We start from the raw sequence: 27,661 nt of genomic DNA on the forward strand, positions 1-27,661 counted from the left end.
AAGTCAAAACGGATCCGTTTGCATTATCATGAACAAAAAATGGTAATTCAAACGGATCCGTTCTGAACAGATACAAGCGTTTGCATTATCGGTGCAGATCGGTCTGTGCAGATACAAGACTGATCCGCACCTAACGCAGGTGTGAAAGTAGCCTTATGTTGAACACTTGCAGAAATGTACAGCAAAAATCACATTGCATAACTGCGCCATTTAGTGGTGCATATGCAGAAACATATCCAGTTTTTAATAACAGAGCAGCCTCTTTGTTTGGCCTCATCACTAGCCAAGTGGTTCCAGAAATCTTATATCATGTATAACTGCTATGGGTATGTTCACCAGATACTAACTGGAGCACGGCCTGCCTACTACCTTCGGACACTGAGATAAATACAAATAGATATATACGGCTGGCTCACAGTAATATTAATATATTTAATGATTATATAAAAACATACACTATTAAAATACTGTATAATGTAATCACATATAATCATACACTGATATTCCTACAGTCTCGGTCCCTTTTATCTTAATGTCCTCACATGCGTGGTTCCAGAAATCAATTACTTACTAAAGCCAATATACTGCATACTTTATTTGCGGACCGTAAAACAAATTTAGGGTAGACGTCCCGAACCATAACTATACCTTACTTGTGAAAATCCGGTCCTCTGGTCCTGAGAAATGTTTTATTTTATTTTTATGAGAATAAGGTTTTCAGTGCACCATCGCTTCACCAGGAATGTCACATAGGCCTCCCCTCATAAGAGGACAGTATTTTTGCAAGAAAGGTATGGGTGTGTTTTAGGACATGTACCCCACATGGCACTATACTTACCTCAATACTTATTTTGGAGATATTGCAATACACTACAATGAGTCTAATTGCTTTATTAATTATGGGGGTTGTTCACTCTTGGTGTGTTTTTTTTCAGCATAGCTGGACCGGCGGTGGTGAGCATACCTACCTGATCCCCACCGCTGGCTTCCAGTTCCATCGCTCCCCCTCCGGCACTGAAGGTCTCGGATCTCCCTGTGTCAACTTCCTGTTTGGTGTAGGTCATGTGACTGCTGCTGCGGTGACGGGTCATGTCACTGAGTCACGTGACACTACCACGGCTAGTCATTGGCTGCAGCTGCCACGTAACCCAAGTAAAACAGGATACGTGTCCCTCTTGTGAAAGGATTGTGGGAACTGTAGTTCTGAGGTATATTTTCCAGCGCCACAAACCATAAGGAGCTGAAGAAATGGTACAGCGCACACCAGTTGCTACAGGGAGATAAAAATCAATAAATAACAGTACTGTGAGTTACACAGCTTTATTTCAGCAGTACTGTGTTTTACCATGCAGTGTTTGATATTTTCATATTTCTGGATAACCCCTTTAAATCCCATTTCTGATATCTCTGTAATTGTACTGACCAGCAGAATAAAGATGTCATATTTCCCTATTAACACAAAAAAATTTAAAAAAAACACGCAATGGGTAAATGGTAAAATGTATATTCTTTATTAAATCGAATACAGTAAAAATAAATATCATAAAGTGATTGCATCAAAAGCGGTTAAAAAAGGATCCTATATAGCAGCACATGGTAGGTTACACCCACTAACAGTGGTCCGCAAATACCAGAAATATAGCAAACATAGTCAACAGATACCAGCCCATAGACCACTGCTGTGTGAAAAAGCAAAGATGAGTCAAGTAGGTAGGAAAGGCAAAATCACATCAATGACAAAGGTCAGTGTGAAAAACTATGAAGAGGGAGCCAGAAAAAGTTCCTGACAATCCTAAAAATCCATTAGACTCGCTCTATAATGCCTTATGCACAGGGGAATGGGAACCCATGTAGATGTATGCACAGCAGTGTGCCACCATATCAAACAGGAATGCAAACACTGAATACTGTATAACAAATTGCAAGTGGAACAAGTATAACATGGTACAGACTGCAGAGTGGTGTGGCCTTCAGTGACTCCCCGACGCACGTTTTGCCAAGCGGTTTCTTCCAGGGGGCGTGATACCTATTTGACTCATCTTAGTTTTTTCGCACAGTGGTGTATGTGCCCAATGTATCTGTGGACTTGTTGCTATATTTCTGGTATTTGCGGACCACTGTTAGTGGGTGTAACCTACCATGTGCTGCTATATAGGATCCTTTTTTAACCACTTTGGATGCAATCACTTTATGATTATTTTTTTTTACTGTATTGGATTTAATAAATAATATAAATGTTACTATTTACCCATTGCGTGTTTTTTTTTTTTTTTGTGTTAATAGGGTTATATTACCACGCTCATAGTTATTACTTCGTTTGTAGAGGAGTTTTGACTGTATGTCATATTTCCCACCTAGCGCATGCTGCAATCCCAAAGTCTTTTTTTTTTAAATAGTTTTTCCCAAAAAACAAAATAAAACGTCATCAAACCGTTCCCTTCTGAGCCCTACCACATGCCCATACAGCAGCTTACCTCCACATTTATGGCATTTCAGTATCTGATAGGTCCCACCTATGAATTCAAGTAGTAGTGTGAGTCTCAGATAGCATGAGCTCCGCGCAACACTGAAATGCCATATCTGTGTACAAATTGAAAATTTAATTTTGCACTGTCCGCCGCACATTAATTTCTGCAATATACCTGTGGTGTCAAAATGCTTAATCCAACCTATAATACCTTGAGGGGTGCAGTTTTGTAGTTTCCAAAATTAGGTCAGTTCTCGGGCTTTTCATTTATTATTTAACCCCAGAACCTCTACGGTTGTCAACACAAGCTGTGCAAATCACCACACTGGGCCTCAAAATGCACATAGTGCTCTTATACGCCTGAGCCCTCTCAGACATTCAGGCAAAATAATGGGGGCACATGTAGAGTGTTTATAAAACCAGAAAGCACGAAAAATCATTCCAGCAAAATCTGAAGTTCAAAAACCATGTGGCGCTCCTTCCCTTCTCAGCCCTGCCGTGTGCCTTTACAGCAGTTTACAACCACATGTGGGTGGGTGCTGTAAATTGTGACTTTTTAAGCCTCTTAATAAATTAGGTGCATCTCACTCCCATGCACATGACAGGGGCCAGACTGGTGTATGGGAACGTCAGTCTTGATGAATGTCAGGAAAGCATTAAATTATCACATAAAGTGACTTGTGAAATTTACAAAATTTGTCTCTCTCCTAGGGAAAACTGTCTGTGTCCTCAAGGGTTTAAAAAACATGCTGTTTGGTTTTTAGCTGCCCAGTGTGCACTACATGTGCCCATACCACAACATCCAGCATGCCATGACTGTGTATTCCTGTGAGACCTGGACTCTATTGAATTACACTGACATAATCAATCAAAAATGTATATTTCCATCTACAGAGATGTGTGAGGGCTCATTTTTTTCTGGGACGATCTGTAGTCACGTGGTACCTTTGAACCGAACTCGAGTTTGGGAAATGTTTTTTACAGTATAAATCAATTTATGAAGTTATTACCCGAAGTCTCGCGAGACGTCGCAAAGCAATAACTTGGGCTCATCGGAGCCAATACATTCTAATACTGTACATACCTCCTGCTCCGTACAGTATTGGAACAAAGTTTTATGCGAATAGACTTCGGATGTTTCATTTGACGTCGATTCGCTCATCCCTATTAATAACAGATAATTTTTTTTTTTCATTTTCTGTTGTCTAAACCTGAGGTGCGTTTTATAGTCCAGAAAATTTTACTTTAATTTTCATTATGTGAAAATGGGGAGTGATATGAATTTTTATATATATATTTTTTACATTTGTTATCTTTTTTTTTTACTTTTGCTTGAATGATCCCCTTAAACTGCAATGGATGGCAAATTTGCTATTTTCTTACAAAGTCCTGCCATCTTCAGGCCTTCATAAGAAGTACAGCAGTAATAGCCTGGAACTGTTCAGAGAGATCCAGGCTATTTGAGAGAACAAATGGCTTCTTCTATCACAGTATCATCATATTTATGTTTTTATAGTGGAATTTTGTCATTTATTTTTCAGTTGAACCTACTGTGAGTATAAGTAAAGGACCCTACCCACTAATGGATGGAGCAAATGAAACCATAGCAGCCACCTGCACAGCTGCCACAGGAAAACCTGCTGCTGAAATATATTGGGAAGAGTCTCTTGGGAGAGCGGAGACTACTTCCACAACATTTGCAAATAAAACTGTGACAGTCATAAGCCAATACAAGCTAATCCCAACGAGATTTGCAAGGAGAAGAAACATAACCTGCATCGTAAAGCACCCTGCTTTGGAAAGTGATATCCGGTATCCATTTACATTGGATATACAATGTGAGTAGAATTGTTAACTGGCGTTCTATTGGTAAAACATCTTTCATGCATTTATTTAGGTACATAATAAACTGGGAGAACTTGCAATGCAGTTGTTTTTACATTTTTTCATGGACACATGACTAGCGAGATGCAAGTACACTAGTTATATACATATACAAACAGTCCCAAAGGTTTGCTTTCAGGGCCATATTATAGGGATTATACCTTCTGATAAGCAGGCAAATGTTGGGAAGGAAAGCTTCCTTCCTGACAATCTTCTGCTCAATTAAGCAGTATAAAGGGGCCTTTATGCTCATCTGTCTTCACCTTAGCAGTGCTCACGTGACTTTCATTAGCCTATACAGTGGGGGAAATAATTATTTGACCCCTCACTGATTTTGTAAGTTTGTCCAATGACAAAGAAATGAAAAGTCTCAGAACAGTATCATTTCAATGGTAGGTTTATTGTAACAGTGGCAGATAGCACATCAAAAGGAAAATCGAAAAAATAACTTTAAATAAAAGATAGCAACTGATTTGCATTTCATTGAGTGAAATAAGTATTTGAACCCTCTAACAAAAAAAGACTTAATACTTGGTGGAAAAACCCTTGTTTGCAAGCACAGAGGTCAAACGTTTCTTGTAATTGATGACCAAGTTTGCGCACATTTTAGGAGGAATGTTGGTCCACTCCTCTTTGCAGATCATCTCTAAATCCCTAAGGTTTCGAGGCTGTCTCTGTGCAACTCTGAGCTTGAGCTCCCTCCATAGGTTTTCGATTGGATTAAGGTCCGGAGACTGACTAGGCCACTCCATGACCTTAATGTGCTTCTTCTTGAGCCACTCCTTTGTTGCCTTTGCTGTATGTTTTGGGTCATTGTCGTGCTGGAACACCCATCCACGACCCATTTTCAGTTTCCTGGCAGAGGGAAGGAGGTTGTCGCTCAGGATTTCACGATACATGGCTCCGTCCATTTTCCCGTTTATGCGAATAAGTTGTCCTGTGCCCTTAGCAGAAAAACACCCCCCAAAGCAAAATGTTTCCACCCCCATGCTTGACGGTGGGGACGGTGTTTTGGGGGTCATAGGCAGCATTTTTCTTCCTCCAAACACAGCGAGTTGAGTTAATGCCAAAGAGCTCTATTTTGGTCTCATCAGACCACAGCACCTTCTCCCAGTCACTCTCTGAATCATTCAGGTGTTCATTGGCAAACTTCAGACGGGCCTGCACATGTGCCTTCCTGAGCAGGGGGACCTTGCGAGCCCTGCAGGATTTTAATCCATTGCGGTGTAATGTGTTTCCAATGGTTTTCTTGGTGACTGTGGTCCCTGCTAATTTGAGGTCATTAACTAACTCCTCCCGTGTAGTTCTAGGATGCTTTTTCACCTTTCTCAGAACCATTGACACCCCACGAGGTGAGATCTTGCGTGGAGCCCCAGAGCGAGGTCGATTGATGGTCATTTTGTGCTCCTTCCATTTTCGAACAATCGCACCAACAGTTGTCACCTTCTCTCCCAGCTTCTTGCTAATGGTTTTGTAGCCCATTCCAGCCTTGTGCAGGTCTACAATTTTGTCTCTGACATCCTTGGACAGCTCTTTGGTCTTTCCCATGTTGGAGAGTTTGGAGTCTGCTTGATTGATTGATTCTGTGGACAGGTGTCTTTTATACAGGTGACTAGTTAAGACAGGTGTCCTTAATGAGGGTGACTAATTGAGTAGAAGTGTCTAACCACTCTGTGGGAGCCAGAACTCTTAATGGTTGGTAGGGGTTCAAATACTAATTTCACTCAATGAAATGCAAATCAGTTGCTATCTTTTATTTAAAGTTATTTTTTCGATTTTCCTTTTGATGTGCTATCTGCCACTGTTACAATAAACCTACCATTGAAATGATACTGTTCTGAGACTTTTCATTTCTTTGTCATTGGACAAACTTACAAAATCAGTGAGGGGTCAAATAATTATTTCCCCCACTGTATATGGTGGCTTTATTCCCTCTTCCGTGTTCACAATGACAAAGACAAGAGATGTCTGAGCAGACCAGAAATACTGTTATCACAAATGTGGGGATTCGCTCTGGTAGGCAGGGTAAGCGGATACAGTACAGAGGCAAAAAACTGTTTGTAAACTTCAGTGTTTATTCACACATAAGGTATAGCACAAAACACAAGTCACTTTGCAGTATTGGTGTTTGTTCACACACACGAAAAGTTCATAAAGCAAGAAAGTCACCTTATCTCCTGGGTGTTAGTTCACACCCTGCTGGCAGTTCTGCCTCGGCAAGTCCATAAGCAGGCTTTAGGAGGCCTGTTTCCCCTACACCCGGGTCTCAGCCCTCCAACTCAGCACAAGCCTCAGATCCCAACACAGAGATCCCCTCTGCTGATCCCAGCTATCTGAGATCCAGTCCGGTGTTTGACCCCACCTGGCCGCCAATCAGTCCAGCAGCACACATTGGGAGGAAAATACCTGTTTTCCCAGACAATACATTTCACTGTGACACACAAAGCACGAGTGGTCTAAAAGATACAAGACTATCACCAAAGTTTGCCACTCATAGAACAGTCAAGAATTTTGCAGAACGTGGTGGTGAAAAAAATTGATGAGCAAACCCTAAGAAAGTTGGTTTTAAATGTGGCAAATAAATCACATACAACATGCAAAGAACTTTTAGGCTGAGCTGGGGACATGTGGATGGATTGTTTCAACCCTACTGCTTAAAAAAGAGCAACTGAACTTCGCCAGAAGTTAAGTAGACAAACCACAATCCTTCTGGGAAACTGTTGTATGGACAGAGGAAACCAAACTAGAGGTCTTTGGGCGTGCATACTGGCATTATGTTTCTGGATGACGAAATGAAGCCTATAAAGAAACGTGCACCTACAGTGAAACATGGCTGAGGATCCATAATGTTTTGGGCTAGTTTGCTGGGGCTGGAGGCCTTGAACGTGTTACAGGAGCAATGAAATCAGAGGATTATCAGAGTATTTTAGAGTTAAGTGTGCTCCCAAGTGTAAAGGCCCCTTTACACTGCTGAACTGAGCAGACAATTGTCTGACGATTGTTCCTTCCCAAAGATCGCCTGCTTGTCAGTGAAGGAGTCCGCCGCTGCATTTACATGGCTTTAGTGATCACTCCATACAGATTCATTGTTTGCTGGCACAGAGTGTTGTTTAGATGGCACAATCTGCTGCCGGCAAATTATGATTTTGGTGTCCACACGAATGATCTTATTACCCAATTAACGAGTGTTTTGCTCATTTATTGCGTAGTTGGTGGCACCTTTACAGCGGCAGATAAATGCTAACAAGCTTTCCTACCAACACTTGTTAGCGATGACCTGCCTGATGCTCAGGCAATTTAAAGGGGCCATAAAGAGAACTAGATTTGAGTCAAACAAAATGGGTCCTGCAGCAGTATAATGAGCCAACCACACCTCAAAGTATACAAGGAGGATTTATGGTGGGTTTACATGGCCAGAGGAGCAGCCGACTATTGGGAAGGAAGTGTTCCTTCTCGACAACTGGCTGCGGTTTCTGGGCAGCAGATTGCTATTTAGACAGTAGGATAATCTGCCCAAAAAAGGATAATTACTGTAACATGCCTGCACTAATGAGTTTCACCCGATGAACCAGCGTTTGACAGCTGATTGTCAGGAACGAGCATTCGTAGAAGCGTTCCTCCCCGATATTCTGCCTGAATATTTGCACGTGTAAACCCAGCATAGGAAGGAAAAATGGACTGTGTTAAACTGGTCAGGGATGATACCATATCTCAATCCAATTAAAAATCTTTAGAGAGAGCGGAAATCTGCTACTGGGAAAAGGAACCTTGCAAACCTTCAAGAGCCTGAGAGAATTTTAATGGAAGAAACTACCAAGCTTACAGATGGCTGCAAGAATTTGGAGGCTGTCATTGTCGCCAAAGGATGTGCGACCAAGCAGAGAAAGGTGACTGTTAGGCCTCTTTCACACGGGCGTCATGTTTTTGGCCCAGATAAGATGCGGGTGCGTCGCGGGAGAATGCACGATTTTTTTGCGCGAGTGATAAACATTGTAATGTGTTTTGCACGCTCGTGAGAAAAATCGGGATGTTTGGTACCCAAACCCGGACTTCTTCACAGAAGTTCGGGTTTGGGTTAGGTGTTGTGTAGATTGTAATATTTTCCCTTATAACATGGTTATAAGGGAAAATAATAGCATTCTGAATACAGAATGCATAGTAGAATAGGGCTGGAGGGGTTAAAAAAAAGAAAAAATAATTTAAATCACCTTAATCCACTTGTTCGCACAGCCCGGCTTCTCTTCTGTCTTCATTTTTGCTGTGCACAGGAAAAGGACCTTTTGATGACGTCACTGCGCTCATCACATGGTCCATTACATGATATTTTACCATGGTGATGGATCATGTGACGGACCATGTGATGAGCGCAGTGACGTCACCACAGGTCCTTTTCCTGTGCACAGCAAAGATGAAGACAGAAGAGTCTGCTCAAACAAGTGGATTAAAGTGAGTTAAATTATATATATATATTTTTTTTAACCCCTCCAGCCCTATTGTACAATGTTCTGTATTAAGAATGCTATTATTTTCCCTTATAACCATGTTATAAGGGAAAATAATAATGATCAGGTCCCCATCTCGATCGTCTCCTAGCAACCGTGAGTTGCCCTTGCTTGCGGATGCTTGCGATTTTCACGCAGCCCCATTCACTTCTATGGGGCCTGCATTGTGTGGAAAACGCACAAAGAGGAGCATGCTGCGATTTTCACGCAACGCACAAGTGATGCGTGAAAATCACCGCTCATCTGCACAGCCCCATAGAAGTGAATGGGTCCGGATTCAGTGCGGGTGCAATGCGTTCACCTCACGCATTGCACCCGCGCGGAAATCTCGCCCGTGTGAAAAGGGCCTTAAGCTTCTCTATGCCATATACTATGTTCATTCTTTATTTCTTTTTTAACATCGGCAGAGTAACTTTTTTGTTGAATGTATTAGGGCACACTATTAGATATCCTAATAATACTAAATTGGTAAATATCGACTTATTTCTGAAGACAATTACATTTTTAAACTAAGGAGTCAAGGATGCCAATAAAGTTGATGACAACAGTATGGACGTAATGGAATAGTTCCACTTTATGAGCCAGAATGGAGCACAACTAAGAAGCAGCTGCACTCGTTCTGGTGGACTCAGGCCTTTCATGGATTACATGTAATACTACATTTCCCCTGTAGTGGTCACTGCATGAGAAATGTGCGGAGCGTCTGAGCACACAACCTCTCCATTAAAACTGGAGGAAAACTGCAAGCATGAGTCTTGCATTGAAACATCATGATTAAGAACATCTCCTTGGATTTTCAGCAGCTTAATAAATTACCTGAAATTGAAATGAATCTGAAAAAGCACTTCATACATCTGAACACAAGAACACAGGCCTTTTGTATAAATGCACTTGTAAAATAGATGCAAGAGCTGTTTGTACGACTAGAGAAGTAAGTGGGGAAGCAATGGCCTTGCATCACTATGTAGTTTCTGCTTAGATTGCGACATTTTAGCATTTTCCATGTAATCAGGTGTTGTCTGATAAATTGCCACCTATGCAAGAAAGCTGGGGCCATGGCTTCCTTATTAGGGGAAATGTTCAAGGTCTTTAAGAAGTGAGCATTCCTTTAGGCTTTTCTGGAGTCAGACAAAATGTATAAATGGAAAAAGCTTGTACACAGATGCTATATTTATACATTCCTAAGTGAGTCGCTGCACTGCTCATCTTTCCATGTGTATTGCCCTAATTCTAGCTGTGCTCGTATAGCAGCAGATGTTGGGAATGTGCTCCTGTCTTCTGTAGATTCTGTTCATTGAAGCTGCATTTTATGTGGGATGATGTATTGGTTAAAAAATCATCACAGGCGCCTGAGGGTCTTTTCACACTGCGTTACCAGTGTATGTTAAATGGACCCATAGGCACCATTCACCCCACAGAGGCAAAAAAGTGTCCAATCTGTCCAGCATACCATTATTTTTTACTGTACGGAATATAGTAGCAGACTGCGCTGTTATACACAGAGACATGGAGTAAAAAAACAATACTGCACGTTATATATATTTTTTTTGTATGCACCTATATAGCGCTGCTATATTCCGCATCGCTTTCCAGATCTAAGTTTCCTATCAGTATGGCTTTGGAGTGTGGGAGGAAACCGGAGTACTGGGAGGAAACCCACAGAAACACGGGAAAAACATACAAACTCCATGCAGATGTTGTCCATGGTCGTATTCAGATTGGGCACTTATGGTTGATGGCTGCCACTCCTGATAGAATCGGGGTTAGGAAAAAAAAAAAAAGGAAGAGGGTTAATCCTGTACTCTTGTAGAAGGAGATATAGGATACAGATGCAGGGCGCCAGGGGTAAAGGCCAAGGTGGAAAAAAGTGTATTATAAATAGAAGAAAATGTCCTGGGTCAGGGCATAAAATGAGAGATTGGAAACTGAGGGAGAGCAGGGCAGCCTTAGGTGATTAACTATATGCGGGAGCGCTATATAGTAACAATATAATAGAGAAAAGGGGGAAAAAATCACCAAATGGGAATATAGACTTGGTAAAAGATATATACTCTGCTCAAAAAAATAAAGGGAACACAAAAATAACACATTCTAGATCTGAATTAATTAAATATTCTTCTGAAATACTTTGTTCTTTACATAGTTGAATGTGCTGACAACAAAATCACACAAAAATAAAAAAAATGGAAATCAAATTTTTCAACCCATGGAGGTCTGGATTTGGAGTCACATTCAAAATTAAAGTGGAAAAACACACTACAGGCTGATCCAACTTTGATGTAATGTCCTTAAAACAAGTGAAAATGAGGCTCAGTAGTGTGTGTGGCCTCCACGTGCCTGTATGACCTCCCTACAACGCCTGTGCATGCTCCTGATGAGGTGGCGGACGGTCTCCTGAGGGATCTCCTCCCAGACCTGGACTAAAGCATGTGGCAACTCCTGGACAGTCTGTGGTGCAACGTGACGTTGGTGGATAGAGCGAGACATGATGTCCCAGATGTGCTCAATTGGATTCAGGTCTGGGGAACGGGCGGGCCAGTCCATAGCATCAATGCCTTCGTCTTGCAGGAACTGCTGACACACTCCAACCACATGAGGTCTAGCATTGTCTTGCATTAGGAGGAACCCAGGGCCAACCGCACCAGCATATGGTCTCACAAGGGGTCTGAGGATCTCATCTCGGTACCTAATGGCAGTCAGGCTACCTCTGGCGAGCACATGGAGGGCTGTGCGGCCCTCCAAAGAAATGCCACCCCACACCATTACTGACCCAATGCCAAACCGGTCATGCTGGAGGATGTTGCAGGCAGCAGAACGTTCTCCACGGCGTCGCAAGACTCTGTCACGTCTGTCACATGTGCTCAGTGTGAACCTGCTTTCATCTGTGAAGAGCACAGGGTGCCAGTGGCGAATTTGCCAATCTTGGTGTTCTCTGGCAAATGCCAAATGTCCTGCACGGTGTTGGGCTGTAAGCACAACCCCCACCTGTGGACGTCGGGCCCTCATATCACCCTCATGGAGTCTGTTTCTGACCATTTGAGCAGACACATGCACATTTGTGGCCTGCTGGAGGTCATTTTGCAGGGCTCTGGCAGTGCTCCTCCTGTTCCTCCTTGCACAAAGGCGGAGGTAGTGGTCCTGCTGCAGGGTTGTTGCCCTCCTACGGCCTCCTCCACGTCTCCTGATGTACTGGCCTGTCTCCTGGTAGCGCCTCCATGCTCTGGACACTACGCTGACAGACACAGCAAACCTTCTTGCCACAGCTCGCATTGATGTGCCATCCTGGATAAGCTGCACTACCTGAGCCACTTGTGTGGGTTGTAGACTCCGTCTCATGCTACCAATAGAGTGAAAGCACCGTCAGCATTCAAAAGTGACCAAAACATCAGCCAGGAAGCATAGGAACTGAGAAGTGGTCTGTGGTCACCACCTGCAGAACCACTCCTTTATTGGGGGTGTCTTGCTAATTGCCTATAATTTCCACCTGTTGTCTATCCCATTTGCACAACAGCATGTGAAATTGATTGTCACTCAGTGTTGCTTCCTAAGTGGACAGTTTGATTTCACAGAAGTGTGATTGACTTGGAGTTACATTGTGTTGTTTAAGTGTTCCCTTTATTTTTTTGAGCAGTGTATTAAAATATATTAGAAATATATAAAATATGTACAATAGAGTAGGGGCCTGTGAAAACTTATTGGTACAAACTAATGTCAATAGGTACCCTTTACCAATAGATAGTAGAACAATTAATATTCAGTATCCATATGATTAAACCATCTAAAATCCGGTTCTGACGTCCGGTGGATAGTATCATAAGGAAAAACAGTAAAAGGTATTTAAAATACGTATAAAACGGGTGATATACACCACACTCACTTCACCAGGGAGGGGTGTTGTGGGATAAAGCTCAAGACACCCAAAACAACCACCTCCCTCTCGTGGCCCACTCGTAGAATTGCTGGAAGATACGGCAGTCCAACACTTTGTACTTCTGGTATAGTCCTTTAATTAGTTCAGTCAGGTAAGCTCAACGCGTTTCGGGGAATAACAAACCCCTTCCTCAGGAGCAAGGTTCAGTGGAGACATTAATAATATAAGACTTATATTATTAATGTCTCCACTGAACCTTGCTCCTGAGGTGAAAAGAGCATTATCTGTTACAAAGTGCAAATTGTCCACCACTGGACATCAAAGCTTGCCCACTGTGCCCTGACAGCAGATATCGAGGGGCGGTGTAAGAATCAGAGCAGTCATGGTGAATTCCAACATTTCTGATTCTTCAGTGGGGTCTGAGCATAAACCTGAAGTTAATCCGTTATTTCTTCTTTTTTTAGATGCTCCTGAAGTTTCAGTCACTGGCTATGATGGCAATTGGTTTGTGGGCAGAAAAAATGTCCAATTGAAGTGTAATGCTGATGCTAATCCACCTCCTACTGAGATAAAATGGAGCAGGTAAACTCATTTCTGTTCAGTACAGTGGTTTGTTTTGGAGAAATGATACTAGTTAAAGGGGTTCTCTGGGATACAGATATTGAAGACTTATCCTCTGACAGTGTACCAAGCCTTCTGCCTTTACTCTAAATATTGTACAGTTTCCAGCACCATGGCAGCCCAAAACAACTTATCAGGGGAAGTGTCGGAGCCCCACCAGTTTGATATTAATCTATCCTGAGGATAGCTAATCAATATCTGCACCCTGGAGAACCCCTTTAAGAGGCCATGCCAGGATCCATTGCAGAATGTTTATACACAACTTAGGAATGAAAAGAACAATAGACTCAGTTATACAGTGTCTTATTCTTCAAAATGATGAATCCAGTAATGGCGATGTACTTTGTGTTCCAACTCAATCACCAGTTTACTGTCTGTAACGTGGGCTATTAAACAGCAATAAAAACCGACCTTTAGCTAACAGAGGCAAATGTGTATATTGTAAAGGGGTTGTGCACTTTTTTTTTTTGGGGGGGGGGGGCAGGGGGGGAGGGTTGCTAGGGCACACCTGCAAAGAGAAGCATACTTACCTGCTTCCTGGAGCTAGCTCCCCGCTCCTTCTCTTACTGGCATTGGCTGCTCCTTTGTGCTCCCAGGATGTAAACTTCCATTTTGACACTGCTGCAGCCATTCACTGGCCACTTGCTCTCCTTCCGTCACGTGACTATTTGACATGACGCAAAGAGAGCAGGTCACCTTTACGATCTTGTACAGTGCTGTGATATTGGTTGACCAGTCCTGAAGATAGGTCATGAATATCAGGTAGGTGGGGATCCGACAGCCAGCCCCTTTGAAGGGGCTGTCTCACTTCAGCAAATTGCATTTATCATGTTGAGAAAGTTAGTACAAGGCTCTTACTAATGTAATGGTATTGTCCATATTGCTTCCATTTTTGGCTTCATTCATTTTCCATCACCTTATCCACTGCTCATATCAAGGGGTTACGACCACCCTGCAATCCAGCTACAGTGGCCGTTCTTGCAGACTATAAAAAAAAGTGCCAGCTTCTCTGGTGGCTGGGACCATGCGAGTGTGCATAGGCACACATCCACAGCAGCTCCCTTTCTGGCCACCTCTTATTTGAGCTTATGCGCTATAGCGGTGGTCATAACCCCTGGATACGAGCAGTGCATAATGTGATGGAAAAATGAATGAAGCCAGCAAAGGAGACAATATGGACAATCACAATACATTAGTAAGTGCCTTGTATTAACTATCTCTACATGATAAATGCCATTTGCTGAAGTGAGACCACCCCTTTTAATGTAATTCATTGAAATAAATACATTAGGGATTGCTGTACACTCTGTTATGAGCGTTTTTGTCCATGCTGTATATACAGACATGACTATCATTATGGTATAATAGTAGTACCTAATAAAATGTAGCCTAAGTTATAATTATAGACACATGCAATCTGACTAAGATTCAGTATTTTTTTTCTAGCCCCTTTTCTGGCAAGGGAGTAGTCACTGGTTCTTAGCTCCAATCAGTGTAGAGGTGGGGGGGGGAGCAGAAGTTGTGGATCGGCAGCTAATTCCAGGTAAAGAGGGCTGCTATTGTTCTAGGGCAGGCATCCTCAAACTGCGGCCCTCCAGCTGTTGCAAAACTACAACTCCCAGCATGCCCGAACAGCCCACAAGTATCAGCCTACAGCAGGGCATTGTGGGAGTTGTAGTTTTACAACAGCTGGAGGGCCGCAGTTTGAGGGTGCCTGTTCTAGGATCACAAAAGGGGAAGGTAGGTGGACTACATGAGTCCCATTGTTGGGAGCCACACCCTGTGAATGCACTCAATAAATGGATTTACAATCTGACGCCTACCGGTCGTGGTTTTGCTCCTGCCAGCTATCGCCCCAACATTGGGACCCAAGGGGTCCAGCTACCTTCCCCTTTTGTACTGCGTCACCTCCTCTGTTTTATTGGCACTGACTGCACCAACCTACATTTCTGTACCTCAAACGCTCACTAGAGTTGTGCCCAACATCAAGACGTGAGCAAAATATATGCCCCACTGAGGGATTGTGTATCCTATGAGCGCCTCCTGCCATCCATTGCTATTGCTCTAGGATGTGACAGGTCCTCTTATGGAGCTGCCTGTAAAATGTGTAATATATCAATCCCTCTAATTGTGGCCATTTCTGTCATAGAACCTAAATGCTCACAATTAGACCCAGTTTAATCAGTCACAAATAAGATTTGAGTCTATCGCTGTAATATATACGAAGGAACGCCAGAGACCTGTTGTTTGCCCTAAGGTGAGTGGCTCCAGAGTTGTCTGACAGTCAGTCTCCCTCCATAGGATTCACATTCGGATGATCACTTTCAGAGGGATGGGGTCATAACCAGCGGCTGAAGCAGCCTCCAGATGGTAGTTATCTCATCTTTCTGTTCAGCATTATTCCATTTTACAATCTTCCTGTTCACTGGATACTAATTTGTGGGATCTGTATTTAGAAATGTACGCTAATACAGACTTACTCCCGTACAATGAATCCACATAAACATTCATAGTTCATGTCAAGAAAATAATAACCTTTTTAACGTCTACTAAATGTGCACACTTCTGTGGAGCACCTTAATTCAACATGTTTGTAACTTCTATTAATACAGGTTAGACGGAGTTTGGCCTGATGGCTTATTACCTGTCAATAATACACTACTTTTCAACTACCCTCTAACCCACAATGTTTCTGGGATATACATGTGCAGAGTGGCCAATGCTCTTGGTTACAAAAGTGACCAAAAGATCATCACTATTTTAGGTGAGTTGTTCTGGATTCTTAATCTATGTGCTCTACTTGTCATTCTATCTTGGTTAAGATGCATGGTATATTGGAGGGCACCATTATACTTATTTATTTGCCACCTGTGACTTTCTTACAAGGTTCTTAAATAGGACCTTTCATGGGTCCAGACTTTATAAACTAAATATGAGGGTATGTAGGGCATACAGCTGGGATCTAATAGCACTTACTATTTTTTCTGGGCATCGGTACAGGGAGGAGGTCTCCTTCTCTCTGGTTGTAGTAATGTCCAATCGCAGCCTCACCTTCTCCTTGGCTGTGACGCTCTCCGCTGTGATTGGACATTACTACAACCAGAGAGAAGGAGACGCCCATTGAGAAACAGGGCAGTCTCCTCCTCCCTGTACCGATGCGAAAATGAGCATACCAGGCGGGAGAATACAACGGGGGCCACAGCAAGAGAATGGAGCGGCGCCCAGAAAAAAATAGTAAGTGCAGTTAGATCCCCGCTGTATGCCCTACATACCCTGATACATTTTTTTTTATAAAGTCTGGATCCATGAAAGGTCCTCTTTAAGTAAAAGCAGTCAAGTCTAGTAAGTCAGTCCACACTGCAGTTTCTTCAATGTACAGGGTGGGCCATTTATATGGATACACCTTAATTAAATGGGAATGGCTAGTGATATTGACTTCCTGTTTGTGGCACATTAGTATATGTGAGGGGGGAAACTTTTCAAGATGGGTGGTGACCATGGCGGCCATTTTGAAGTTGGCCATTTTGAATCCAACTTTTGTTTTTTCAATAGGAAGAGGGTCATGTGACACATCAAACTTATTGGGAATTTCACAAGAAAAACAATGGTGTGCTTGGTTTTAACGTAACTTTATTCTTTCATGAGTTATTTACAAGTTTCTGACCACTTATAAAATGTGTTCAATGTGCTGCCCATTGTGTTGGATTGTCAATGCAACCCTCTTCTCCCACTCTTCACACACTGATAGCAACACCGCAGGAGAAATGCTAGCACAGGCTTCCAGTATCCGTAGTTTCAGGTGCTGCACATCTCGTATCTTCACAGCATAGACGATTGCCTTCAGATGATACAAGATGTGCAGCACCTGAAACTACGGATACTGGAAGCCTGTGCTAGCATTTCTCCTGCGGTGTTGCTATCAGTGTGTGAAGAGTGGGAGAAGAGGGTTGCATTGACAATCCAACACAATGGGCAGCACATTGAACACATTTTATAAGTGGTCAGAAACTTGTAAATAACTCATGAAGGAATAAAGTTACGTTAAAACCAAGCACACCATTGTTTTTCTTGTGAAATTCCCAATAAGTTTGATGTGTCACATGACCCTCTTCCTATTGAAAAAACAAAAGTTGGATTCAAAATGGCCGACTTCAAAATGGCCGCCATGGTCACCACCCATCTTGAAAAGTTTCTCCCCTCACATATACTAATGTGCCACAAACAGGAAGTTAATATCACCAACCATTCCCATTTTATTAAGGTGTATCCATATAAATGGCCCACCCTGTATAATTGATTGCAGGTACAGTTATGCATAATAGCTATCATTTTCTAGCGATATTTCACAATGTAAGTCTTTTCTAAATATTAGGGGTTCCCTGAGCCTGTCAAATGTGTCTTTCAGCTACCCTGTGTAGCGAAGTAGTTTTAGCAGTATTTACCCGTCGATCCCGGCTGGGTTCACATGACCGTCTGACTGGCTGCATGCTCTGACGTCCTGACCGGATACTTCAGTTTCCCTGGTCCGCTGCATAAGGCCTCATGCACATGATCACTCTGTGTTTTGCGGTCCGCAAATTGCGGATCTGCAAAACATGGATGCCACTCATGCGTTCCACAATTTGTGGAATGGAATGGCCCATCCATAATAGAAATGCCTATTCTTGTCCTCAAAACAGACAAGAATAGGACATGTTCTATTTTTATTTTTTTTGTGGGGCCATGGAACGGAACAACGGATGCGGACAGCTACAAAAACTGCGGATACGAACCCAAAACAGCATTGGTGTGCATGAGGCCTAAGGAATATGCAGCTTAACAGGAAGAAACAGGAGCACATTCAGTTGGGACATCAGGGGAGGTACCATTAGCCAGTCAAGCAGTTATGTGCCCCTAGTTGGACTCCCAGAACGATGGAGGGGTAAGTACTACTGAAATTGTATTGTCTCCACTGGTTAGCTGAAGAAACCATTTTAGGTACAGGCCCAGAGAAGCCTATTAAAATAGGTTTACATCCAGTCATGCCATCTAACAGCTTAACTTCAAGGCTTGGAATAAAGCCAATTAGAGTGCAAATTAGCATGTATTAAGGCATCCCAACTGTCCTACAGTGGCATGTATCAGAGGAAAGAAGGATTAGGTATTTTTAATTTCAACATGCCTTTTCTTTTCATTTTTTTCATTGACGTTAAGGAGATGCCAGAGGTGCTAGCAGCAGCTCAAGCTGGCCATGCATTAGATTGTGGACATTTATAAAGGCACCTTTTTATGACACATACACATGACCAATGGCACGTATTTTCCCAAAAGTTCATCTGCCATTTTCCGTCTTTTTGATTTGGTTTTAATGTATCAAACTGTCTACCACAAGCTTCAAGTGGTTCTGAAAATGGCCATCTGAAATCCCTAATGTGTGTCCAGCTTTATTCTAGCTAGAAAAGTGTCGGAAAACTATGATAGGTTATACCAGATAAAGTTGTGTGAGGTGAATTGAAGCTATTTGCTGGGATCCCAAAATGTGATATATAGATGCAGTGATGTGCCATGATATAAGGATATAGAAACTTTCCTAGTATTTAAGGGGTATTTCTATGCGGGATATTTATAGAATGTTTATAGGATATATCATAAATAGCTAATAAGTTCGGGTCCCACCTCTGCATCTCTCTCAGGACAACAGGACTCCATTCCTGAGAAATAAGCAGTTCTCCGCTGACCATTATGACATATCCTATCCATATGCTATGAATGTCCCAGATAGGACAAACCCTTTAATTTGTAGAGTGTGAAAATAATAATAATTTCTCTTCAGAAAGCAATGTGGGTAGTCAGTTACAAGCCTAGCAACTAATAGTTATGGGGAATTGGGATCATGGCTGCCTTCATCTAGTTTGTAGCATTGGATCACCACCTGGTGGACAGTTCTGGGTACTTGATTATTGCTCAGACGCTGGAAACACCACCATATAATGCAATTATATGAAACTTGCAAACATTTCTGCAGCTGCCCCACTCATCTGTGTTGAACTTTGCTACATGTAAATATGCCCACAAGGGGTGCGTGGTTGAGAAAACCCACTTTCAAATACCCCATAAGAGAATTCTGAGATGACAGAAGCAGATCCTCTAGTCAGGCGGGAGGGGAGAGATGCTACAAACATGGGCAGTGCCTTGTCCTTCGTGACACCGACAGCCAGTTGATTTGAATTGACACTGTGCACATGAATGACTGCAAATAACTGTAAACAAGAATGCTCTATTCATTGACCAGAAAAGAGATCTTGAAATGGTGAGAAAATTCTTGATACAGTAGTTAAGCTTTATTTTTCTAAGATCTGTGTGGAGTACACCTGTGCTATGTAGATCAAGCGCAACCACTGCCATTAGTCTAAATGGACCTCAAGTTGCTCATACACATTAGATTTCGGTGGGACCAGCCAGCCGTCTAATTTGTATAGAAACCTCCCAACAGCAGATGTCGACGGAGGGAAGGATTGGGCAGCTGGACTTTAACATGCCTACTACTAGAGGTGTCTGGCAATGGTTCAATGGTTTACTCCACTCTCCCTATTGAGAACACTTGCAGCCTGAGTGTGCACGTGTATGAGGCTGTCTAATGTGTATGGCCAGCCTTAGTATATGGAAACTATCCCTTCATCTAACTCTCTACCAGCTGTAAAAGAGATTCAGCTAAAGTGTTTGGAAGTTTTCCTAATAGGAAAGTGATAATAGATGAAAATAATCTGATATGATTTACTATATGGTAAGATTTAGTTAAGAGGGCTTCATTCTGAGATGAAATTAGCCACACGCTGACACATGGATATTAGTGAATATGTCACTGTCTCCTAAAAGTCTGCATTATTTAGCAAGATATTCATGGAAGTCTTGTAAGGCAATCCCTCATGTCCTTGAATTACTGTGCAACCTAATAGCATTAGCTGTGAAGAAGTGCAATATGAATATCCAGTAGTCACTTTGATACTATAAAACATGGCACACAATTTTTCTTGTTGTCTTTCAGACTATTTTTACATTTCAAATAAAAAGATTATATAGAAAAATCTTGTACATTTTTGACATCCAGAGGCCTTAGATGTATGAAAAATTATAAATCTCTGCTGGTACGCTTTTGTACCTTGCTGCTGCAGCACATTTCAGTATGTAAAGGCTAATGTAAATATACATACAATCTTAAAGGGGGTGTCCATTTTTAACCAAAAGCTTAGAATGGTATACAATAACAGGCTGAGTAATACCCTACCAATTCCTGCTGATCTTGTGCCACTGTTAAAAACTGACTATGCAATAGTTTCAATGAAAAAAAAAACGAACCGCTGGTTTGAGCATATTAAGGTGTTACTACTGCCATGTACAATAAAATACCTTATTTCTTGCTGTAGCCTTAATTTTTTGTTTCATGGTTTCATTAGCGATAAAATCCACTTTTTATGTTATGCAAATGAGTGTCCAAGGTGCCCAGAGGGGCGTTATTATCCTACTCTGGAGCCCAGTAACTGCCCCCTACAGTGCCCAGCCCGCCTTCCTTTAGAGCCCAAGCACGCCTCATCCAGTATAAGTAACTGCCCACACCCAAACTCTTTGCCGCCGCCACAGGGCTTCAGTTTTTCACTAATGGTTGCTAGGAGATCTTGTTTGTAAACCTTCAGTTTTTTATCACACGCATGAAAAAATGCATCAAAATGCATTCCACCCGTGTGGGAAAAACTGAATGCAATCGCAGACAAAACTGACTGAAGTTGCTTGCAAAATGGTGCGAGTTTCACTGAACGCATCCTGAATGCATCCGGTGCCAATCCGTCACGCTGGTGTGAAAGAGGCCTAAGGGTGCTATTTTCTATGTACATCCGAGCTGTGGTAACTATCATGGTTCCAATTACAGAGTACAGGTGGAGCCCAGCAATTAGCGGTAACTGAAGTACACTTACCGCAACTTGCCTCGCATGTAATAGTATCCTAAGGCTAGTTTCAGATGAGTGTATTCATTCAAGGAAACAATCTCTGTGTGTGAGCGGTATTTCCCAACCTGAATAATGGTGTATGGTGTTATGAATTCCAGTCTCACCACCAATCTACTGAACTGTAGTCACCACATTATGTGATAACAGTTTGGTGGATTGGCGGTGAGACTGGAATTCACTACATCATAAACCCTTATAATTAGGGATGAGCGAATCGACCTCGGATAAAACATCCGAAGTCGATTTTCATAATACTTCGTTTGAATACTGTACAGAGCAAGCGCTCCGTACAGTATTAGAATGTATTGGCTCAGATGAAATGGTTTTTTACAGTAGAAATTAATTTATAAAGTTGTTATACGAAGTCTCGCGAGACTTCACGAAGTAATAACTTCGGCTCATCTGAGTCAATACATTCTAATACTGTGCGGTCCGTACAGTATTCAAAGTATTATTCTAATTGATTTTGGATGTTTCACCCGAAGTTCATTCGCTCATCCCTAGTTATAATGTCGCACGTTCACTTCACAGGAGCAACGTTCAGGTCTAGAAATACCTCTCACACATGAAGAGTATTATGTGGAGTAAATATGCCTATCTGAAACTAGTCTAAGGGCTCATGCACACGCCCGGCCATGGCCGTATTGCCGTGTGCACCCCTGGAAGTTCGGTGCGGAACAGAGGCATGGAAGTACTCTGTAGTGCTTCGTAGGGTTTCTGACCGTGCCTCCGCACCGCAAGCGCTCCGTACAGTATTAGAATGTATTAGCTCAGCTGAAATGTTTTTTTACTGTAGAAATTAATTTATGAAGTTATTATGCGTGAATTATGCAGCTGCGGACAAGAATAGCACATGTTCTATTTTTTTTGCGGAGCTGCGCATCGGCAGTTCGGGGCCGCGGACTGGAAATGCGGATGCGGACAACACACTGTGTGCTGTCTGCATCTTTTCCATCCCCATTTAAAATGAATGGGTCCACATCCGTTCTGCATAATTGCGGAATGGATCCGGACCCAAAGTGCGGACGTGTGAATGGACCCTTAGTGATTAGAGTGCCCGGTTATAGGATCTGGCTTAGTCTCCAAAAATCTGACTAAAATAAAGCTTATTTGTTCACTCATATTCACATGTGACTGTTTCATCCCAGCATCTTTAGACCTTGCTCAGGTGCTGCTTCTGAACATATGGCTGAGTAACTAAGCTTTGTTTAACCTCATTTTTTAGGTGCCACCATAATTTTCTCAAAGATAGATAAGCTTTATGCAAAGTTGTACATAACTAAAATTATATATATTTCAGTTTTAGAACTATTTTCATGCAGAATTGAAGGCATTTAGTTTATCTTTTTGTCTGTATGGATATATTCACGCAGCGGATTTTGCAGAGGTAGTTTCTGCTGTGGCTTTTCATTGAATGGAGCTATACTGGTAACAGACTTCCGCCGTGGTGTTTGTCTAGACCAGGCATGCTCAACCTACGGCCCTCCAGCTGTTGTAAAACTACAACTCCCACAATGCCCTGCTGTAGGCTGATACCTGTAGGCTGTCAGGGAATGATGGGAGTTGTAGTTTTGCAACCGCTGGAGGGCCGCAGGTTGAGCATGCCTGGTCTAGACACTGTACCAAGAAAGGCCACTCGAATGGCAGAGCGGCCTATACCTGAATTTTGGCACTGAATCTGTACCCAAATTCTGGCAGGAATATCTGTTGTTAACATACCCTTATGGAAAATGATCTACTAAATTGTGTTGTAAAAAATGCGCTAACATAGTGGAGTGAAAGAAAATGCAAACAATAAAAATGTGCCTTGTCTAAATGGTTGTAAAATGGCATGTTTTGCTGAAGCTTTAGTGTGCCTTGTCATGCCATTCTTTCTGTGGGAACCAGGGGAGTAAGTATGATGGAAAGTCCAAAAGTCACTCTGAATGACCGGAGTACAGATAAGATCAATAAAACCTCATTAGTTTGTTTTAGTTATATCTATTTCTAATGTTACTTACTCTTCATCATCTTTTCTACATTGTCCTAACTGTTTTAACCATACTAATCAGTTTCTGATAATGATAATGGCTGCACATTCTGACCTAAAAGCTGCCCTCTAAATGGTTTTACTGCACGGAACCAGTCAACTTGCACTATTAAAAAGCTCAACCATTTAGGAGTGGGTTAAAATGCAGGAGTTAGAACTTCGGCTTAGCGACTCCACAGTCCTGTTAAAAAGATGAAATAGGTCATATTTAAAGGGTTAACAGGTACGAGAAAGTTTAGATGGAAGCAAAAGTAGTGCATTATTTTAATCCCATTTTTAATTTTTTAAGTATAAATAAAATTTAGACCAGGCAGGGGTAAGGGAAGATCCTGTGCACATCAGCGAGATATCAGTACTGTGCAGCTGAGACTTGTAGTCCCACACAGACTGCGGCAGCTCATCGGTTTTATTTATTCCCTCTGCATCAGGAAGTTCCTTTGACAATTGTCCATATATAGTGACGACATAGGACCTCCCTGAGAGGTGGCATCCGTCCCCCATAGGCTATTAAAGCCTCCGTTAAGCAGATCCTGCAGGATAGATTATACCAGCCAGTCAGAGGGCAAAAGCATATTCTTTTGGAGGTTTTTCTGACATACACACTAAAAGTAGGAGAAAAACATGATGTGAACCAGACCTTACATTTACAACATAGTTAGGTAAAATAATACAAAGCATTAAAGATTCAGAACCCCCGCAGTGTACATCAGTCTATGATCACTCCACTTGCTTCCGGAGGCTGCACATAATTGTAGAGTAGAAAAAGCTGCTCCAGAATTGTTGTGTTATGTATTTACTACAACAGGCGTCTCGGGAGAGGGGGCATGTCCTCTTGAAGTATCATTTGTAAATACTTTTTAACATTTCCATACTATATTAGATTAGGAGAAAACAGAAATTTTGTATTAACTACAGAAAATTAAAGAAAACCTTGTTAAAGGGAATCTGTCACCTATTTTGAGCATATAAAACTGTTAACATAGCAATGGGCAATAAAGTACCTTCATTCCAGCATCTGTCTTCTTTCTTTTATTCAACTTTTCATTTAGATGAAAAAGCAATTATTCTGATATGCTAATTAAGCCTCAAGGTGCCCAGAGGGGCGTTATTACTCTGCTCTAGTGCCCAGTAACGCCCCCCTGCAGTGCCCAGCCCGCCTCTTAAGAAATACATTTACTCCCACATCCTTGCCGAACGGCGCCGCCCCCTCCACTACGTCATGTAATTTATTCACCCCACCATCCTTGCGTCCTCCTTTCTTGGCCTCCGAAATCCCGCACAGCCGCAGTATCGCTGACTGCCTGCGCCTGTACGATACTCCGGCTCCTGAGGGCAACAGCGCTCTGATTACATCACTAGGCTCGGTGCATGCCCAGTGACACTATTGAGGCTGTTGCCCTCAGGAGCCGGAGTATCGCACAGGCGCAGGCAGTCAGCGATACTGCGGCTGTGCGGGATTTCGGAGGCCAAGAAAGGAGGACGCAAGGATGGTGGTGTGAATCCGCAAGGATGTGGGAGTAAATTTATTTCTTAAGAGGTGTGCTGGGCTTGGAAGAAAGGCAGGCTGGGCACTGCAGGGGGGCGTTACTGGGCACTAGAGCAGAGTAATAACGCCCCTCTGGGCACCTTGAGGCTTAATTAGCATATCAGAAAAACCGCTTTTTCATCTAAATGAAAAGTTGAATAAAAGAAAGAAGACACATGCTGGAATGAAGGTACTTTATTGCCCATTGCTATGTTAACAGTTTTATATGCTCAAAATAGGTGACAGATTCCCTTTAACTGTGAAATGCTGATCTGTTCAGGATGTGATTATTTCATCACACGGTATTTCACATTCAGGGTGGTTTTATTCTTTTATAGGTGAATACATAATTTGATTTGTAGGCATTCTACTTCAGTTACATTGAATTATGTCTGCTTGTAGAAAATGATCTGCGGGCTCTAGACATCATTTGCAGAAGGATGTCGAGAGCGGTCACTGTTTGAGTTCAGCACTAAATATAGCCAGAAAAATTCAAGATTTTCTAGTGACACAATACACACTTCAGTGATAGATGTCCTTAAAATACACTGTGGCTTCCAGTACTGTGATGTCACACAGTACATTCTCTTCATGCCAGAGCTTAGCGTATGGTACCATCATTTAAAGGCAATACGTCACCTATATTTTTCCTGACATTAGGCCTCTTTCAGACGAGTGTATCCTGTGTGGGCATGATTTCCCATTACGGACACTGCTTGATTTGCAGGAGCGCACAGCTTTATACTGATTTATAATGCTGTGTGTCTCTGCATGACCTGTGTCTACTGAATTGTACTGACATAATGCTGTCAGTATAATTCTGTATAAGTAAGATCATGCAGAGACACACAGCATTATAAATCATTATAATGCCATGCGCTTTAGAGGAAAAACTATTTAAAAAAATTATTTTTGACCCAAAATCATTAGAATGCAACAATAAAAAATTGCATCCAAAGGCGTTTATAGCCTTTAAATAACATATCATTTTCTGATAACACATTCTATGTAAGTGATTGGGATGGAGCTGCAATATCAGACACCACCTATAGACAAAAGAGAAACTATTTCTGGGGGAGGAGGTGGGAGCAGGCCCTTTGTTTTAATCTCAACCCCTATAAAGAGGATCTGTCACTTTCCTGACGAGTCTTTGGTGACAGATCCTCTTTAAGGTGATTTAGATCTAAGCAAATCAAATACTACAAGCGGAGGAAAGTGATCTTCTGCTTTGTCAAGACTTTATACACAACCTCTTTTTTGAAGGTTAGGACTATGTGCAGTAAAATCATAGGATGTGTAAAAGAAGGTACCTGACAGCCTTGCGACCATGACAGAACGTCCAACCAGGTTATGTATTTTAGATGGTCAGAAGGTTGCCCACTACCTTGTTTCCCATATGGAATCCTTTCCCCATGATTTGTGTGCAGTTTAGCCCTAATGAACCTGGACAGCAAAGCACAAGCTGTTGGCTTGTATACATGCATGTTCATGTCAATTTGTATCAAATATCTGTGCTTAAAACACATTGAAGGTTTTCTATTCATACTGCACAATATACGCAGTGGTGTTGTCTGTTGCAACCAGTTAGTTGCATATGAAATGAAATCTGTAAGTTATTATGGACAATACCAGTGTTCATATTTGTACCAGGTTTTGTATATGACCACCATACTTCTTTGACAACAGAAGCCATGTTCATTGTCATTATTAACCTTAGTTGCTAGCATATATTGACATTGTTTCCCTTTTGTCTATGTCTACTTCCATTAGATCCTCCTGTTACTACTGCTCTTCCTACAGTTGCAGACACCCATTCAGACTTTGATGCAGAGTTAACAACGTCCTCCAGAAAACTTTATATTCCAGCTTCAACCATTGCAACTTTTCAGGATGGCAATTTTGGCACCATTGTTGGCAGCGTAGTTGGAGGTTGTCTTTTCTTGATTCTTTTAATTGTGCTCATTGGCGTGATATACCACAGAAAAAAACAGACGTTCCGTGGTGATTATTTTACCAAGAGCTACATTCCTCCTTCGGATATGCAGAAAGAGTCCCAAATTGATGTTCTGCAGCCTGAAGATCTTGATCCTTTTCCTGACAACCTAAAAAAGGAGGTTGACATTAAAAGTAATGATCATATTTATAATGAATATCTCCATGATGATGACAACTCGGATTGGAACCATATTGTTAGCTATAACCGATATCAAGAGCACTTTGATAGACCAGTCAACAATTATACCGACAAAAATATGCCGGTTGTTTCACGGTACAACCAGAACTTCGACAATGAAGATGACTTGGTTTCCCATGTGGATGGTTCTGTCATATCCAGAAGGGAGTGGTACGTGTAGAGACTCCTGCAAGTGGACTAATGTGCATTCAGCTACATGATTGTCAGATTTACAGTTCTGATTTTGACTTTTTATGTTGCTATTCTTTTTGTTGCCTATTTTACCATATTTTAAAGCCAATCAGTCAAATAATTTCTTGCATCTACACAAATTTGAACTATGTAAATAAATGTAAAGTTTTGAAGAATAGATTTAGTTAAATAGCAAATTTCCAGTAAGCAAGACAAACATCGGAGCTGATTTGTAGCATAGCACTAGGGTCAGAAATGTGTTAGAACTGGCAGCAATGTCCGTTTCCCAGGTGAGCGGCACATTGAAATGTCATGTGGGGCGGTTTTGATATGCTTGTGCTGTGTAGGTACGGTAAGTCTTTTTATTAATAGCTACTATAGGTTCATCGGTACAGGAATGCTCAGTGTAGATAAT

The 27,661-nt window shown here is 41.9% G+C and overlaps 1 protein-coding gene across 1 annotated transcript in view; it reads left to right on the top strand.

Annotated features, from left to right (window-relative positions):
• Window positions 1–27,432, top strand: part of NECTIN3 (nectin cell adhesion molecule 3) — a 93,005-nt gene extending 65,573 nt beyond the window's left edge. Inside the window, exons 3-6 of the mRNA XM_040424227.1 lie at window positions 4,009–4,305; window positions 13,189–13,306; window positions 15,958–16,109; window positions 26,652–27,432. Of these exons, the coding sequence (XP_040280161.1) occupies window positions 4,009–4,305; window positions 13,189–13,306; window positions 15,958–16,109; window positions 26,652–27,235 (1,151 nt within the window). The 3' untranslated portion in view covers window positions 27,236–27,432. The remainder of the gene's footprint in view (window positions 1–4,008; window positions 4,306–13,188; window positions 13,307–15,957; window positions 16,110–26,651) is intronic.
• The last annotated feature ends 229 nt before the right edge of the window (window positions 27,433–27,661 follow it).

This window comes from Bufo bufo, chromosome 3 (assembly GCF_905171765.1).
Source record: "Bufo bufo chromosome 3, aBufBuf1.1, whole genome shotgun sequence".
NCBI lineage: Eukaryota > Metazoa > Chordata > Amphibia > Anura > Bufonidae > Bufo > Bufo bufo.